Source organism: Furipterus horrens, unplaced genomic scaffold, assembly GCF_987537825.1.
Source record: "Furipterus horrens unplaced genomic scaffold, mFurHor1.1.pri manual_scaffold_7, whole genome shotgun sequence".
Classification (NCBI taxonomy): domain Eukaryota; kingdom Metazoa; phylum Chordata; class Mammalia; order Chiroptera; family Furipteridae; genus Furipterus; species Furipterus horrens.
Genome location: NW_028327177.1, coordinates 52,211,933 through 52,231,435, shown reverse-complemented (window position 1 = coordinate 52,231,435; position 19,503 = coordinate 52,211,933). Strand labels below are relative to the sequence as shown.

At 34.5% G+C, this 19,503-nt stretch overlaps 1 protein-coding gene across 4 annotated transcripts in view; it reads right to left on the bottom strand.

The window, feature by feature from the left end:
• Positions 1 to 19,503, bottom strand: part of LOC150004453 (suppression of tumorigenicity 18 protein) — a 61,733-nt gene that overhangs the window by 4,677 nt on the left and 37,553 nt on the right. For all 4 annotated transcript variants that reach the window (XM_090282864.1, XM_090282866.1, XM_090282865.1 and 1 more), the window contains 6 exons: positions 16,486 to 16,548; positions 15,612 to 15,680; positions 12,756 to 12,818; positions 12,572 to 12,652; positions 11,395 to 11,616; positions 6,489 to 6,577 (listed from right to left, as the gene is read on the bottom strand). In XM_090282864.1, coding sequence (XP_090138990.1) covers positions 6,489 to 6,577; positions 11,395 to 11,616; positions 12,572 to 12,652; positions 12,756 to 12,818; positions 15,612 to 15,680; positions 16,486 to 16,548 — 587 coding nt within the window. The remainder of the gene's footprint in view (positions 1 to 6,488; positions 6,578 to 11,394; positions 11,617 to 12,571; positions 12,653 to 12,755; positions 12,819 to 15,611; positions 15,681 to 16,485; positions 16,549 to 19,503) is intronic.

Below are 19,503 nucleotides of genomic sequence, written 5' to 3'. Positions count from 1 at the left end.
AAATGTTGAATGTTTTACCAAATCCATATTCATGATTCTAAAAAGGCAGGTAAAAGGAAATGCAGGATTAAATCCTTTGTAAGAAGAAAAAGGGGGTATAAAATACCACCATTTAATATTGCTCCATTATGTTCTAAGTGTGTTGCTGGACATGTCTGTGTTTGTAAATGTTTTCTCATTTAAACTTTACTGCCCATATGAATCATGTTCCACTGTACCTTTTTCACAAATGAAGACACTGAGACTTAAGCTAAGTGGGGCCATGCTAATCACTGACAGAGGTGGTATAACGTGCCCAAGTCCAAAGTAAGAGGCAGAGTTGGGACTGAATTCCAAAATTCATGCATTTGCTCATATACAATGCTGCAAAGACTGTTAAAGTATGTTATGGTGATTAGTTATACATTTCTTAACTGAGTGGGACTTTATAAACTGTTATAAAGGTAGAGTTGTGTGATGGCAGGTGGGTTAGAGTCCAGGGACACACAATTTGAATTCTCTACATGGACTTGGATAAAGAGGAGCAAATGCAATCTAAAAGAAACATGGGCTTTGGAGTTTTAATTCTGGCCTTGACTCTTGTTCTTGAACTTGGGAAACTTACTTCTTTGTGCTTCCATTTCCTTGTCTGTAAAAGAGACATACAATCTATGTTGTGAGAATTAATGCAATAAAATACAAAGTGCTGAACACAGAGTAGGCTCTCAATGATCAGGACTTACTTTCCTGAAGGACTTACTTTATAGAAAGACTGTGAATATATTTTAAAGGTTTTTAAAATGTGGGAAAGGTAGTTAATATTAAGGATGCCAGAAGCAGAATTTAAGGTAATCTCAGCAGTCCATAGTGACGAATCTAAACCAAACAGATGACAATTAAGAGGGATAAATATAAATTTTCATTTTAGATTTAATAAGATTGATTTCATGAGAGCAGGATAGAGAGACTTAACATTTGTTTGAAAGAGATCTAGGCCCTTATATTTTCCTGAGGTTACTGCTTTAGAACACAGTTTATTATCTACTGCAGGTGACTGTCACATACTTTGTGACCCAGCAATTTCAGCTGTAGGTACATACTTGAGACAAACAGTTGCAAATATACAATAGGAGGCATGCACAAGATGTATATAGCATATTGTTCACAAAAGTACAACCTGAAAGCTACATGCCCACCAGAAACAACATGGATGACTCTTCCTAATATGATGTCAAGAGAAAGAATGTAAGCCTTGATAATTTAGATATAACATGATAAAACAGATGGTTGAACATGTGGCTGTTTTGTAAGTACTTACTACTTTATTATAAATAACTAACTGCCTAAATAAAATTGGGCCATGTATGAACCAATGGAGAGAGTGTGTCATAAAATTTCTAATACTGAGCTCTGAAATTCAATAAAGAAAAGCAAAGTCACAACTAAGATCTAGGTATTTTAGTACCTAAGTGAACTTGAATTTGAGTCAGTAGTTATTAAGAAAAGATTAAATAGTTACCCATGACCTCAATAATGGCACTACCTAGGACACAGGACTTATTCTGCACTGGCCTGCTCTGTTTGGAGAGTTGTATTGCGTTCTCAACACCATATTTTATTGGCTGATATGCTGGTAGAGGAATCTTTTCCTAGACAACAGGGATTAAACTATTTTTTTCCCAACAGTTACAGAGCATAGGTTTTTCAATTAAGCAAGTATTTTGAGTGCTATTAACAATTAATATTTTTCTGATTTCAGAAATGAAAACTTCTATTGCTATATTTCTTTGATGTATTGTTTTATTGTCTTTTTTTCCTTTATGCCTCTTTGTAGTCAGCTTCCTCTTCAAGAAATGGCATTTTCATATGTAATATCTAGTGAGGCAGACAATAAGCAAGGAAACACATATAATATAAACAGCTCTGAAGGAAACAAGCAGGGTGCAAAGAGGAGACTCACTGGAGAAGCCTCATTTAATCTAAGCCTTTACTTATTTGAAAGCGACAGGCATATGAAAAGCTAGTGGGTGAGATGGACATTCCAGGTGGAAGAAACAGAAAGCACAAAGACCTAGAGTGGGGAGGAGATGTTCCTCGGACTTTGGTAAGAAGGTCTTCAGGGGGGAAAATATAGTGAGGGGACCTCCCAAGGAGCTTGGGGTGTTCTAAGTGCTATGGGAGCCAGTTAAGAATTTTAAGCAGGGAGTGATGTGACCTGGCTGACTTTCTGAAAGCGTAGCTCAGATTTTTGAGCAGAGAATGGATTGAAGGGAAGATAGAGCAGAAGCCAGAAGAGTGGTTAGATTATTGCTGGGGTCCAAGCTGGGTCTGATGACCCTCTTGCCCCATGGCAGTGGAAGTAGAAGTAACAGAAGTAGATGCAAGATAAAACATGTAGGCAGAGTTAGCAATACCTATGATGAATTCAAGGAAGGAGATGAGAAAATGAAGAATCAAGAATGACTACCTGTTTCTGCTTGAGCAGCTGGGGAGCTAGTGATGCTTCTGGGATGAGGAAGACTCTGGGAGCAGCAACTTATAGCAGGAAAAGGAAGTGTTCAATTTTTGCTAAATATGATGCTTTTAAGTGAGTATTTGTGTTCTTGGTATTGAGATCTCATTGGGATTATGTTCCCCTGATGCTCAATGTTAGTTAAGATACTCAAGGCTCTTAATCAGATGAAGAAATTTGGAAGGTGTTTAATAATCTCCCTATGGGGAAGGATCTCAAAAAAGAAACACTATGATAGAATCTTATACATAATAGACACACTATAAATTCTCATGAAATAAACAAATGAGTGAACTGTGTTTCCATTATTTCTTGGATTTGGGGAAATATTTTAGCCATAGGAGTGGGCCAATCATTTTGTAATATTTTTCCATTAGCACATTACCTTATCCATTTCCCTTGAGATTCTCTTCCCCATCCATGTACTCTTTAAGAGCCTTCACCACTGAATGAAGTGGGAGGATGACACCAATTATAAATTTCACATTGTCTTTGTAAATATTATATTAACTCATTTGATTCTCTTAAGAATCCCATGAGGTAAATACACTTATTACTTCATTTTATGGATGGGAAAAGCAAGACACAAAGATGTTAATTAGTAAGCTGCTAGAACTCAGATTCAAAACACAAGCTTTCTGGTTCCAGAATATGTTTTCTTTACCTATTATAATGCTACCTTTATTCATAGATAATTAATGTTTTGAAAGTATCGATAGAATATGTGGACCGATGTTCCTTTACAGATATCTTACAATAGAATGTATACTCGCTAGGTATTGCTGATCAAGGAAAATATAAACATTGCACTAAATATTTTAGTGAACTATTCAATGGCCCTGTTTCTTTCTATGGAACACCTGTTTAAAAGCAAGAGAATATGCTTTCTTTTCCTACAATAACTCTAACTTTGATTTTGTACTTATCTACTTTATATAATCAGGGATTATATAATTTATAATAATATTTTCTTTATAGTCCATATAAATATATGTGATGTATATGATATTCCCTCACTTATCACAGGTATTATGTTGTAGACCCCCCCACGATCGGTGAAAATCCACGAAATAGGAACCTTACATTTATTTTAGTATTTATATGTATTTTAAGGCTTTATAAATCCTTCCCACACACTTATAAACCATTCCCAGTCCCTTAACCTTTCCTACTCCCTTATTAACCTTTTCCACACTTTTATAAACACTACTTATGTTCTTAAACATATTCTATACTCTTAAACCTATGTAACTTTAACAACATACATATACAGTACCGCAAAATCCCATGATATAGAGAAAAATCCGCGATAAATAATTAAATATAATTTTTTTAAAATCCCGCGATACACTGAGGCCATGACAAGTGAACCACAATATAGAGAGGGACTACTGTATATCTGTATTTAGTAGGTATATTCAACTTATAAGGGGCTTTAAGTAGTTATGTTTTCATGTTATACAAATAAAACAATACTATTCTATTAAAAATTCTCATATTTTTTGAGTGAAACTTTATTTTTATATTTGGCTTACAGACTAAAATTTTACTTCTTTTTTTTTATTTAGGGGGAAAAGAATAAATGTAAATTTAACTGTTTTATTTTTTTAATAAAAGGGTGAAGAGATTTAAGACATAAAGAAATGATGTATCAAGTATTTAGAAAATACCATTTTGCTACTGAAAGGATACTGAATGTTGAAACATATGTAGGTCAACCATCATACTTTTACTTGTCCCCACAAAGAACAGAAAGGCAACCATTCATTCACGCACAAATGATCTACTTTTGTTATCAAGGACTAGTAATTGTCTTTAAAAATGAATATGACAATTTAATTATGGTAAAAATGGAGACCAGAATGTCAATTCTTCTAAAATTAATGTAATTTGTTTGATATAGTTATCATGTTTTAACTTGTTTGTGGGTAATTTTCTCCCAACATGTTACCTAATTCAACCAATTGCATGAATGATTTGCTTCTAATTTAACTTAAGACAATACACTAAGAAGTTTAAAGGGTATACACCAATTTGATTTTTTTAATGACTGAGGAAGTGGGCCACACCTGCTTTATAATTCATGCAGAGAATAACTATTGCTGCCAGGTTTGAAAGTAAGGGACTGTGAGGGTGGACTGGTGTTAGAGCAGACCTTGAATCACTTTTGTTTTTCCTTGATCAACAAATGACCACCAACCTTTACTCAGGTGGATTTTTCTTTGTGCAAAAGTCATTAGACATTTTCAAGCTTCGTATAAGTATGAGTCCCTAGCTCCTTACATCATAAAAATGTATAATTTTCTGGTTTCCCGGCCCACCTAGAATAACTGCACTTCAGATACTTGTTAACATGTTCTGCCCATCTTGCTGCTGTTCCACATCCTTTGAAAGCTCAGCTGAAGATGCCAGATTTATAAAGGATGTGTTCTCAGTCTCACTGCTCTCAGGTTACTGTGACCGTCTACCAATGGGTTCGGAGGAACAAGCAGAGCTGTGGACCTGGCCCCATAAAAACTTTATTGTAATTTGCTATAAAGTCACTGGCTTACTATTTCATTCTTATTCTTTTAAGGAACAGCCTGCAATTTAGATTACATTTACTGTACGGTGTTATTGGTTAGCATAATGAAGACTCATGCACTCAATTCCAGAAAGAGTTTTGTTCTAAATTTACTTATTGATAGTGTGATTCCCATAGTAGTTATATTCTCCTTTTGTTTTGGCTTCTATAAAGCTGAAAGTCTATTGTGAGATCCCTTTTTACCCACCATGAAATGGCTTGGTTCACATGGTCACTGTGTTTTCCTCAGGCTTGCTCCATCTTGCTTTCTTAACTTTGATTTTCTTTTGTCTCAGTTTTTGAATTAATTTTAAGTAGCATTTTCTTTTTCCAAATGCAGTTTTGCACATCCCATCCTTTAAAATTCAGTAAAATAAGGTGATGTACAAATAAATATTATTTGTGCCAATTTCACTAAAAATGTGCGAAAAGGCATTTGAGGCATGGGCAATATTTTCAAGGAATGATCAAAGCATCTGGAGAAAGTGTTGTGACTGAGCACCTGAGCTTTGGAGAGACTGTAGAGTGTAGCCCAGTCCCTAACACTCAGGGCTCTTCATCCCCTTCCACAGTCCTGGTGGAGGAGAGCACATTAAATATCATGTTTGACAGCAGATGGAGGCCTCAAAGGTAAACCAGTAGGAAGCTTGAGTGCTTTCCTCCCTGAGATACTGCATATCTTTTTTTATTAAAAAATCACACACAAATTAAAAAGATTGAAGAATATTTTCAGAGAAATAAAGTTACAATAGTTAAAAGTCTCCAGCTCAATTCTAGTCATGTGCTAAAGACACCATCAAACACTCCAAAGCAAAATAATTATGTTGCCATTGTTTTTCAGATATTCTAGAATGGTCTTCAATGGAAAACAACACATGTTGATGAGAAAATCTTAAGAAAAGCACTGGAGAATCAGAAAAAAATTGGAGGATCCAAATATAGGGCCCAGAAACTATATACTAACATTGCTCAGAGACTGACAATAGGGAAATATGTAGAGAAATACAAATAGCTGCTAAATTTAAATTATCCAGATTCACCACATAAATATCATTTGGAATATAGAAAGAAAGTGAAGAATTCAAATCCAGATGTCAGAAATTGTGTTTCTTGACATTTGACAGAGGGTTTACATGAGAAAGACACTCACACATATGCATCCATTACATGTGCATGCTCATGCATACTATCATTTCGAAGGACAAAACTTCTGCCTGATTTTCCCTGCTGGAGGTTCTTATTAAAAAGTAAGGGGAAAAAGCTATTTTTTTGGAATAAAATTATAGTTTTAGTTCAAATGTGAGAAAAAACTTCCTTATTGTATATTAAAGTTCCAATTCACAAACAGGGTAATTTGGCATGCACAACACAACCCTGTGAGGAGCTACTGTCTAGACCTCATAGGGATAGTGACCCCTGGCTGTGAGCTCTTACCTCCAGTTGCTTTGAGCTTGATGGTCATTAGTTCTTCTGAGACCTTGCCCTTTTTGATAGCTTGCGCATTTAGAGGACACCCAGATAAGCTGTGAAAATAGAAATTATCTTGATGTGGGAAACATGTTATTTCTGATAAAAATCAAAATTTTTATTTACTACTTACTATTTAAGTGTTTGCCTGCTTATTAATTACATTATAACATGCAGTCCCTTTGTAGAAAGTAACAGTAAATATCTATTAAAACAAAAGCAAAAGGCCCTGAAGTAATGTAAAATCTTTTGTGTTGATTTTCCTATATCAAAATACAAATAACTCCTGCTGATGTTATCATTTAGTTCATTTTGTTAAAATATTTCTATTCTACATTCATATAAGTGTCTTTCTTTAACAGTGGTTACTTTATTTTCTATAAATATAAAATTGTACATGTATTATGAATAAGAATTGTTCCAAATTGGGCAAAATTTCATAAATAACAAAGCAGAATCTAGTTCTTTCTGTCTTTATACATAGTGTAATATGATCTATACAGAATGACTCAAATTATTATAAGCCCAAAATGAAAATCTTCCTCCCTCAGGTAGTTTGGATATGAAAAAGTTTCTAATTTATTCTTTAACTTTTAAAACATTACTTTTCATTAAAAAACTCTACATTGAAAAGAAAATAAAAGGAACCACCATAAGTATATTCAGATACAATCATTGCAGAAACAGTGTATCACCCTGCTGTGGTTTTTATACTCTGTTCCTGAATTTCATTCTTCCACAATGCTTCTTTGCTTCCATGTATGTTTTATTTAAACTGCACTAAGATAATAATGACATTGAACAAACTTGTTTTCCATAGTGCATAATAGTTTAAGCAACTATTAACTATTTTGTAATTTTGTTGTATTTTTTATTTTTGGAGATATGATTTTAAAATAAAATTAAACATTATCACCATCAGTCATTTATAATATATTTCCACAGAAATATGATTATAATTCATGTATAAAATAATCATTTTCAATCCACAGTTTAGGACATGTTGCCAAGCAAGAGAAAATATTACTGAAGCAAAGTAAATGTTTGCTGAATGAATTCATTTTTTAAAGAATAAAAAATTATTATATGTGAAGGCTATATAAAATATAAAAGAGATATCCAATATTATACATAAAAATGTTACGTAATTTACCAAAATTTGATAAATTATGTAAAATTTTACACAGGAAAAGAAAATAATGAAAAAGCACAAACTGAATTTGTACTTGGTTCTTCTATTTTAGAAGCTTCTCATTGTAAAGTGCAGCCTATTTAAGCTTCCTTTATTTTTTCTGGAACGTTTGCACAAATCTGTCTTGTTGTATGTCACATATTGTGTTCTCAGAAAATGGTCAGAAACAGAACTAATATATTGTTGGTAATATATTGTCAGTTTTAAAAGTGACCTACCATAAGTCTGTTTGTAAAATAACAGAAATTAATTGCTCATGAGGACTGTGTCCCCTAAGGGATCTGCTTTGTTCAGACAACCCAGCAATAAATGTCCAGTTGTAATGCACTGGCCCAGCAAGTGGATGAAGTGTCCACAACTGTGTGACTTAGAACCAAACAGTATAGTTAAATTATGAAAGGGAGACTTTGGTTTCAAAAACATTGCTTGATATTTCATATCTTCAGATGTATCTATCTCTTCCAAAATATAAAGCAAATCCTAAGTTTTAAAAAATGGGATGGAAAAATATTTTTAAATTCCTTTTTCTTTTGAGGATGTCCTCCATGAGGCTCTATCTAACTGTCTGAGAAAAGGGGAACGTTGTGTCCAGAGAAGTGTGCCTTCCATGGTTTTGACCAAATTTGCAATTCTAAGATTTACCAAGGCAGTTTTAAAGTTTATCTTCATCTGCCTTGTTAAAGTAAAATGGCAAGTGATACAATTTATGTAGTGGACATCACTGTTTACAATTTAGTAATAAACCTCATAAAATTATAAAGTTATGGCACAACACTGAGTTCTATTAGTCACAGAAATTCTGCTCTAAAGCTATAAGCACCCACAATGATGTGTGTGTGTGTGTGTGTGTGTGTGTCTGTGTCTGTGTCTTGGTATTTTAATATAATATTTGTCTTCAGATTGCTATTTTTATGAGTGGAAGTTTGTAATGTGAAGATTTAAAGCAAAGTTTTAAAGTAATTGGTATGTAAATATAATGCTGATGCAACGCATGGGTCGAATATTTCATAACCATTGTACAAGGTAAGTTTTCTAATTATTCTCATTTTGCTTAAAATGGGAAAAATTAGAAAACTTACCTTAGGTGATGGCTGAAAAAACTGCATGCACATGTGCTTGGCACAGGGAAGGACTCATTACACACAGGGCTGTGGATGATACAGTGCTCACAAAGAGGGTCTGGTGTCCCAGGTCTGCCTGCAGGGGCAATTCTGAACATTACTGTGCTTACATCCTTTTCTGTCCATGGAAGATAATTAAAATACCTCTGTAGCTTGCAGGATTTTGCCAAAGTTTGAGGGAGTAAACCATGAAAGTTACTTAGAGTGCAGCCTTGAGTAGGTGTTAGTCAGCTATTGTTGAAGATTGGAAAGAGTCCTGGACAACCTTGGAGATTTTAGGTTCAAAATACATAACATATAAAAGTCTATGGTAGGTTAGAATATGCTAGTCCAGTATAAGTCATTCTTACTTTAACAAATTATTGTACATATATATGCATTAATATAATTTTTATGAAAGAGAAAGGGAATAATCTCAATGGGACATCTGTGATGTGCCAGGAATAAGCTAGGTGTTTTATATTATTTCATTAAATTATACATATATAGGTAAGGGAAGCATTTCACATTAAAGGGAATCCCACAAATTAAATTCAGCCTCTTAAATCTTGTAAGCAGCAAGAGGAATCTACAGCTAAGAACAGTGAAATCTGAGTTACTCTTTTGTCTAAAGTCTTAATTGCTTTCCTTCTCCTAGAAGGTATTATCTTGTCATTAATCTAGCAGCCTGTATTTCTGAACTCGTCATTTTGTTTCATATTATGAGATACATAATATGTACACAGACACATATAATATAGATTTGCAGTTTAAAGAATGTTCTTAAAATGAACAGCATTTCCCTTCACAGGTAGATCATGTCTTATTAGTATATATTCGAAGCTACTTGAGCTTCTCGACAATTGCTGTCTCTTGTTCCCCAGAGAAGACTACTAATGAATTATAGGTTAATAATTACCTAGTTTTAAAAAATGTAATTTTGTTACATGTTTTTAATTCTTTGTAAACAGAATCATACTGCACATATTCTTCAGCAATTTTTTTTTTCATTCTGCATTGTGTTCTAAAACTCACCATGCTGTGCCTTCATTTTCACCACTGCACAGCAGCCATTCTATACAGACACTATTTATATCCTCAACTGCTAGTGGGCAGGTAAGTCCTTTCCAATTTGGAGTTAGTAGAGCAACGCTACCACAGACATGCTCAGTCATGTCTCTGAGCTCCATCGTGCAGGAGAGTTGTTTCTGGGGCATAAGCCTAACATCTCAGTGGCTGGGCAGCAGGCACATTCATCTGCTCTTTTTCAACTTGACTCCTAAAAGGCAGCTTGCTTCCTAAAGAAGCTTTGCCCGCTACTCATCCACCTGCAGTTTATGAGAATCCCTGTGGCTCCTCACCTCACCTTGGTGTCATCATTTACAGTTTCTTTATGATTTTTAAAGATAACTCAGTTGTTGCTGAGGAATGTGCTCTTCACAGTATAGCAGTAACATTTTGTTATCAGTGTTAACGTGGATATTGTTCAGGCCGCGATAAGAAAACGAAGCTACTGTGCAGTATATGTGACATTAGGCATACTTGATTCATGACTGTTGTTTCCAAACATGGAATGATTATCCAAACTCAGGATAAAACAATTGGTACTATTGTGGAGGTGACCATGCATTTGAAAACCATAAACAAATAAACTACTTAAAAAGTTCAGATTTTCTCCTTAAACAGGTGTTGCTTCAAGTCCACTTAAATCAGCAACTCCTAGAAGGTTTCATTTTTCTCATACCATTGATATGTATCTTTAAAATGGAACAAAATGTCAAAATGCCCCAGTTTTGCTCAGTTTCCATTCTGCTCATAAACAAAGCAGCAGGGCTCACTAAAGCTTCATTTGATATTAAATCTGCATCCCATGTAGTGGCCACAAGGCTAGAAGTGCCTTCACTGATTGGAGAAGTATGCAGCGAATCTTCTAGCTCCTTCCTTTAGCTGGAATGTGAACCAAAAAGCTGGACTACAACCACTGTACCCACAAAGGACTCTGTTTGAAATACACGACACTCACTGATAAAGGAACTAAGTCATTGTGAAACTATAAAGGGTTTTCTAAATCTCTCTCAGCCTGTTGTACACTTAGTAGTCACTGTGTCATTTTTTTTCTGCCTCCTGGGGATGAGTCACATCTTCCCAGCAGCAAAAAAATAACTTCGATTTGGCCTGAAATCGAGCCAGTTCATGAGAGGAAAGGAATGGCATAGATATGTAAAGTGAAAGTTTATAATTGCACACCATAATAGAGTAGATATCACCACTTAGAACTGAAGTGAATCATTAAAAGACTGAACCATTGAAAAAATAGCAGGACAAGCAATATTTCAGAATACAAAACAAAAACAAATGGACAGTTTTTAGAACAATTGAAGATTGTGTAGTAAATTTTCAGAAATAGAGAAAATATTTTTTATTCTTGAAACTAGTTAACTATGTATCTGGCAAGACTCATTTTTATCAAATCTAAAATGCTGTAATTTATGACCTCAAGGAGGGCCCCACCCACCCAACACAGCAACCCAGGTGACAAATAATCACAACAACAGCACAAGAAAAAGCGAATAAATTTTACCTTCTATGGGTGACAAAAACATTATTTACATGGCCCAGCCCATTGCAGCCTGGCAAAGGACAGTGTGGTAGTTCTTGTTTGTTCAGTTTCCAGGAGAGGGGTGTTCCATTGAGAGGGTTCTCCTTCTGTCTCTTGGAAGCCAGGGGACAGCCAGAAGCTGTGCGATGGGATGTGTATTTACTTGATATGTGACCTTGGCCATCACACCCTATTACAGGACATCTAGAGAGATACAACCGAGGCATTACCAGCTGGGAGCCTAAATAACTCACATGATGTGCAGTAGCTGAGTGAATAAGAAGGCAGTGGTTGTTCCATCCTACCCAAAAGGGAAATGGTGAAATCATAGTTTTAAAAGATGCCACTACAACTAATCTAACAGCATTGTACTGGCAATAATACTGGTCCACAGGATCTGGGCAATGCCATTTTCATGCATTATCTCCTGTAATCTTCACTTCAAATCTATTGGGCAGAGAGTGTTATTATCCCATTTTATAGGTGGGAAAAATGAAGCTTATAAAGCTTAGGTAACTTGCCATCCATTTTACAAGAAATGGAGTCAAGTTCACACCCACACTTTTAGCCCTAGCCAACCAGGGAAACCATGTGTTATTCTGCCTGCAGACCATGGGTGTAAAGTGTTAAGTACCTTGCCCTACACTACTACATAGCACTTTGCTCACAGAACTGGAATCTTGGTTTCCAAATGCTTAAATATTGTACTTGGAAATGCAATAGAGCAAACAATTTAACTTTCTATGTCTATATCTGCACATACCATCCCAGCCTTGGAAGTATATGTGTCAGAGGAGGGAATTTAATTTAGATAAAATTTCATCTTAAACAAAATTAAAGTTTCAGGGGAAAATGCTGCCTATTTGTTATTCTGCAGCACTTTTACAATGCCATTTTCCTTAAAAACAATTGGAAAAAATATGATTCCACCTTCCCTTTTAATTTTACATTATCAAAAACTGTGGAAACACAGTTAGGAATAGATCATCTTTCTCAAACATCCAAACACTGGCTGCTGCTTCAAGGTTCCTTGTGTTTGATAGGGTACGCCTTCCCTGAAAAGCAATCAATGCTCAGCTTCACCCCAACAAGGGTCCCGCCCATTTGACCAACAATCTACCGCTGGTCCTTAAACTGCTTCCTCAACTGTCACGCTTACTTGAGTTCAGGGTCTTCCTTTTCTTCTCTTGTAGCAGTCATTTTGACACCACCTTTCCTGGCACGAGGGCAACCAGACAAACTAAAATATGTACCAAACAGAGAACAAAACAAAACCATGTGATCTCCATGGCCACTGCTGATTATACTCCGATATCATTTCTCAGAAATGGGATCAATCCTACCTTCTATGGGAAGCATAGTTTCCAGTCACGTGCCCTGAACCATCACAACCTGGGGTTGGACACCTGGAAAACACAGGAACAGAGGACAGGCCTCATGGTTGTATTGGAGGAAGAGTGATCATGACACATTCAAATAAGACTAAACAGAATGAGTTGTTTTTTTGTGGGACATGATTTACTTAAATATAATTAGTTTTTGGCTAAGAATCCATTTAAAAAAATATTAAGATATGTGAGTCCTGTGTGATGCTTGGTAGACAATGTATTACTTATCCCACATTCTTTTTTCTTTCTTTTTTTAAAACCTTATTTTGGAAAAAACCTGAAATTTGACCCACAACTGCTGGGCTTCTGTCTACATCACTAAAGAAAAAACCTTTTCCAAATTGTTTCTGAGCATAATTTATTTTCTTTGATATGCTCCACTACCATAATAATCCATTAAATTCAGGTGAACAACAGTGGTATATGTGAATTCCAAAGACTTGGTACATTAATATGGTTGCCAAAGAACCTAAGTCATTTGTGCTTGGTCTGTTCTATCCTGTGGCCCAACCTAAGTAGACTTTTGGAAAATCTACCAACAACTATTATTGACAATCAATCATTAAATTTGGAATGAAGAAGGTGAAAGAGGAGGAAAAATCCAATTTTTCTTAGAATGCTAATTAGGAATAAGTTTCAAAATACACCTGAACACAACAGTTTATACAACTTCTCTCTCTTTTGTTGCTTTTTAAAAAGTCCTAAATACTAATAAATACACAAAGACTTCCATAAAATGCTTGCTTTTCTAAATGTTCTTATAAAAATTATCTGTTATTATTTTAGTTGTACACTCACCCAGGTTCAGATTTCTACCCAAACAAGAGTTTGAGAAAAATAATAACCTAAAGAAAAATGTGAATACTTTCCTTTTTCTTAAACTTTAGCCCACTGAACTTTCATGCTAATGCTTTTAGGTTCAATCCTGAGTCAGAAAATAGGAGTCAATGCTTTTTTTAAATGAAATATAAAATCAGCAAACATCTCTTTAAAATAACCAGAGAAACTTGCATTGAGCCTTTTATTTTTTATTTATTTTTTAAACATTTTAAATTAACTTTATTGAGGTGACTTTGGTTAATAAAATTATATAGGTTTCAATGTACAAGTCTATAATATATTATCTGTATATTATGTTGTGTGTTTACCACCCAAAGTCAAATCTCCTTCTTGTTGCCATATATTTGACCCCCTCTACCTCCCCCCCCCACCTTCCCCTCTGGTAGCCACCATACTGTTGTCTGTGTCTATGAGTTTTTCTTTGTCTTGTTTGTCTTTTTTGTTCACTTGTTTTCAGTTTTATATCCTACACATGGCTGAAACCATATTTATGCATTGAGTTTTTAATCAACTTTTTTTTCAGATATAATATGTGTTCTTTATTGTAGGAAAGGCTGAATGCTAGTCTTTTTCCATTATATTTTGTAAAACAGTGGTTTACTAGCTTATTGCAATTATGGAAAAAATCTGTGTAGAGGAACCTAGTTTTGAAGTTCTCCTTGAGTCTCTAAAGAAGAGGTCAATGTAATGTGTCTCTTTTCCTTCTATGTATGGAAAAGACCTAAAGGTGTTACTTATTAGATGACTGTATAAAACATAAATACTGGAGACTGTTATAGAACCTATCAACCTACATGTTTTAACATTTACTATCAACACTTTTTCCCTAGAAATAATGTTTAGAGAATATACTAAAGCAAACTAATAATTATTATGAAGGCATGGCAATATAAAAGTTTACAGCAATTTTGTAAGGTTAAGTAAGTAACTACTGAGTGAGTAAATATTAGTCTTTATTAGCATTCCTATATTTCAGTCTGGAAAAGCAGCAGTTAATAAAACAATCTCCATAGTCTACACTGACACAATCAATGTATCTTACATTTTGAAAGTGAGAAAAGTGGCATATTTCATAGTTCCATTCACTGTTTGTGATACTAAAATTCTGAATTTTTTATATCTCTTTAATATTCCATCTTCTTTCATGAACTTATTTTATGTAACTTTTAGATTAAATTTTTAAACAAGTTCAAACATGGAAATACTAACAAAATAGTAAAAATGTATATCTGAAAATTTACCTGTGATTTAGATACCAAATGTTGATTCTACTATTTACACAATATTGTTTATCGCTAGACTTAGTAACACTCATTTTTCCTAAAAAGTTAGTTCCAAATAAAGTTCATTAATTTTGTTTAATGTTGTTTATCATTTTAAAAAGTTATACTTTATATATTTTTAAAGGGTATAAGGTAGATTATAACTTTTAATTATTCTATATGTAATATAACTATATAAAAATCAACGAGTGAGAAATTGGGAGTAGAAGAAGATAGGAATGGGAAAAATAAAATCAAATAAGTAGAAGTTAATATACATGTGACTCTGAGGTTCTGTAGATTAGGTGAAAAAGAGCCAAGTGTGTCTAGCACCCAAAAGTGAAAGGCAGTCATATGATTCAAAATGCTCATAAAAATATAATTATCCCATTTTCTTAAAATTAGATGATAAAAATAGTATGCCAAACTTCACAGGTCTGATTTAGTATTACACTTTATGTAGTTAACAGAAAAATATATTTTGAAACTATTACATCAGTGCTTTAAAATTAGTATTAAGAACCCCCCCAAAGCAAGCAAATTAATTAACTTACAGTGATTTGGTTTTAGTTATTTGAATGTTTCGGTGACAGAGTGTTCGTTATAAGTTAGTGAGACAATTTACTACTTGCTGGTGACCACACTGGTCCTGAGTGAGGGCCCCAGTACAGTGAACCAAGGGCAGAGAAGTCACACTTCTCACACTTACTTAAGCTCCTGAGAGTTAGCAGCCATGAGGGATTTAAGAGTTTTATCTGCTAAAGGACATCCAGAAACACTGAAAAGGGATAAGAAAAGCAAAAACAAAACATACAAACAATGACATATACAGATCTGACTTAAATGGCATCCTGAGTCTGAACTTAGGTTAAATTTACTGGTGACTAGGGATTAGAAAAAAAAATAACTAGCTTTGAACCTGGCTTTGTTACTCTAGTAAGTCTGGGCTAATGGGCACCTCAATTATTTGTAATAGACTTGGGTTTGCCATTTATCAAATGAAGAGCTTTAACCCAGTGAGATTCCCCAATTCTAGAATTTAGTGATAGAATCATTACTGACTAAATGTCCATTCACTTTGAATCACCAAAGGATAGTGGCTTAAAGGTTTAAATCAGCCCCCAAAGGGAAAGCAAATCTCAACAGTGAAGAAGGTAAGTTGAAAGATTAAACACAGCCTCTGTCACTGTTTAACCTCTCTAACACCTTGAATTTGTTATATACCCAGGGCTGAGGACACCATATCCACAGGATGAATGGTCAACCCCAGTCACTCAGTCGTCTTACCTTAGTTTCACTTGCATCCTAAAGCTAGACCCAACCAAAACCCTGACATGTACTCCAACTCTGTAACCTGGGATACAAGACCAGAAACAATTTTTGACCAAAATAATAATTTCTATACTGCATATGTGAAAAGGCTAAAGGTTTAACTTAGCTTTATTTCTGAAAAACAAAAGAAATAAAAAACCCTACTAACTTAATCTCCAATTCCTGATCCAGATATCTTTCTGAATGGGCAAGAATAAGTATTTAAGTTAGAACAAGGTAAAACCCTGACTGGACCCCAGGTTACTAGGTACCTGCGATGAGATGCATAGTTTCCTGTGACGTGGCCACTTCCATCACATCCTGGTGTTGGACAGCTGGGTCAACAATAACAACAAATATGTAATTAGAGTCAAGTGCATTTCATGGATTCATTTGCTTTGTCTGATTTGTTGCAAGGTATCTTCTGTTTTCAAGATCAGTTAACACAGTATAGGACACAAAGAAGCTAGTGAACTAAGGATTTATGTCACATAAGAACGAGTAGACTAAAAAAAAAACTGGCATGCTCTTACTAGCTCTCAGTGCCATATCCAATTCTCTGATTTAAATAATGTAGGGAAGTGACGCTAAAATATATGCTCTAGTGACCTTGTGAGTCAACAATCAATGGTATTTTTTGAAAATATGTTATTAAAATAATTATTTTAAGCCCATGTATTATGATAGCAGCTTTTTCAGAATACCATCAACAATTATATAAAAGATTTCAGAAAGGAATATTTGTTAGTTTTTAAGAGACAAGCAATATAATAACTTCATAAACATTTTAGAAACCATTTGAAAAAGAAGAAAATCTTTGAAAATACTACATATGACTAAAATGTAAACTGACATTTTAGCTGAAAAAGTTGCTGACAGGTAAGAAGTTCGGTTAAAAAGCTTGTGATCAGTTTCACTCAAATCTTAAACTTGACAAGGTAATTGCTGATTAACCTAAGTAATAAGCTATTAGGGCATCTGCCAAAGATCAGAGTCTGTTCCTGTGCACTTTATCTTAGAAGCTGGTCACATTCTGTGTGTCTTCTCTGTGTTTTAAAAATAACCTAACAGGATTGTTTTCTGAGCAGTTTTACATCCATAGTTAGTAAGTTCCTCTGTATGTCAGTCATTTGTTTTCCTCTGATGCTGCTCAAAAGTCGCTGATTTGGAGTAAGCAGATTGACCTCAGCGTACTCAGTGCTTTTTGTGGTGGTGTTAACAGAGGAGGACACCCATGCTTCTGTTTTTTCTGACGTCCCGCTGAAAGTGCAGGCTAAACCACATGTGTAGAATGCACAATTTATCCTTTTGAAGGGATGTTTAAGGGGAGATTGACGACATCCATGATTTTCTGAAATGTCACCTTCTAGGTTTTTTTGTTTTTTTGTTTTTTTGTTTTTTTCTGTAAGCTGCCTTCCAATCATTTTCAGGTAATCTAAAGAAACTCTAAGAGTTAGAACATTTCCATCTTTCATATAGAAGTTTGATTTTCAGGGCTTGATCCAAGAAGTTATCTAATTCTTATTCCATCACTTTCCTAGGTGGGATATCATAAAGGAAAGTGTGGGAACTATAAACATATATAAACAAGAAAAGTGAACAATAATTAACATTTGTGCTGAGTTATCTTTCAAGTGTCATTCACTCACCAAGTGGAGAAACAATCTTTTCTGAATATTATACAAATGGAATATCAGAGGGTGACAGATAAATTGCAATTGTGTGTGATTTCCCACTTTGGAAACACATCGCCACCTAGTGTTCAAGACAGCATTGAAGTTACTTTATTTCTTACTTCTATTTTAAAATTACTATTAATATTGCCAGGTTAAAGAAGTGCTAATAATTTTTAAAACCAGTCAGCTATAAATTACTTAGTACATATAATAACAAAGTGAGTACTTAATTATCTACTGATTAATTTTTATGTTTGGTGGTTCAAAGAGGTCAAGCGATAAAGAAAGGATTAGGAGCCCTAGCTGCTGTGGCTCAAAGGATTGAGCATCGTCGGCCTGTGAGCCAAGTGTCGCTGGTTCGATCCCCAGTCAGGGCACATGACTAGGTTGCACGTCAGGTCCCCAGTTGGGGGCACGAGTGAGAGGCAACCACACAGTGATGTTTCTCTCCCTCTCTTTCTCCTTTCCCTTCTCTCTAAAAATAAATAAATAAATAAATTTTTTTAAAAAAGAAAAGATTAGGGGTGGGCGTTGTTATAGTGGGAAAACTTCTGTTTCTGATTCTAATAGCTCACTTTAATTACAGATCTTCAGTAAAACATCTTACACAATAATATTTGCCAACATGCTGAAGTTTTCAAGTGAAAGTATCAAAATTAGAGAAAGGAAATTAGGTAGTTCCTTCAGTAAGTAGCATTCAAAATTTAAGCAAATTTTTGCTAATCAACAACTGCAAAAAATTTGATGTCAGCCAAACTGTTTTTAAAAATAATTAAGGTACATTTGTTTATGTGTTAGAAGCATAAAACATAAGAAGGAGAGGGTGAAATTATAGTGAGACCCTCACAAAACCAACATGTCAGCACAGATACATATAAGTAGTATCTATTCATTGAAGCACTCTCCTGTCTATAAAATGAGGTGAAAAACATGAGGGCTCAAGAAAGTTAATCTTCTAAGAATACATGAATATATTCTAAATATGTTAAAAAACTTTTTAGAATCCTTCCTCATTTGTTTTTGCACCAATAAGAAGTACCCATTCCAAAGTAATCGCACTTGATTTTTTCTGTCCTAAATGGTAATTCAGGTTACTTGTTAACTTGTACACTACATTTACTTTGGAATGACACTGACAATTTCTAAAAATTTACCTTTAAAAAATTGCTATTTTTAAAGATATTTAAAGTAATTTGCAGAAACAAAAATCCATAAAAAGATTGAAAAACTTGAATAGTAGCTCCATGAGGTAATAAATATAGAGCTGACCCAAGTCAACTCTTGGGAAAAGACAGTGTTCAGGGAAGTTCTAGTATGTTTGGTACCATTTATCATGCTGCTTTAGCTGCCAAGCTTCAGGTGAATATTAAACTCATAAGGTAGCATGGTATTTGAGCAAGTAATGTTTGCCTACATAACCCCTAAAGAATGGAAAATTTGTGATTATTAAAAAATTGTTCACATGTCATATAGCAAACTGATGCTAAAATAAAAATAATTTGATTGAACACCTACTACATGTGAGACCCTGCCCTCATCAATAGCAATTGAGATGTGCTTCCTGATTGTGAGTCACTATCCATGTAGTTAGGGAACTAAGAGACAGCACAGTAA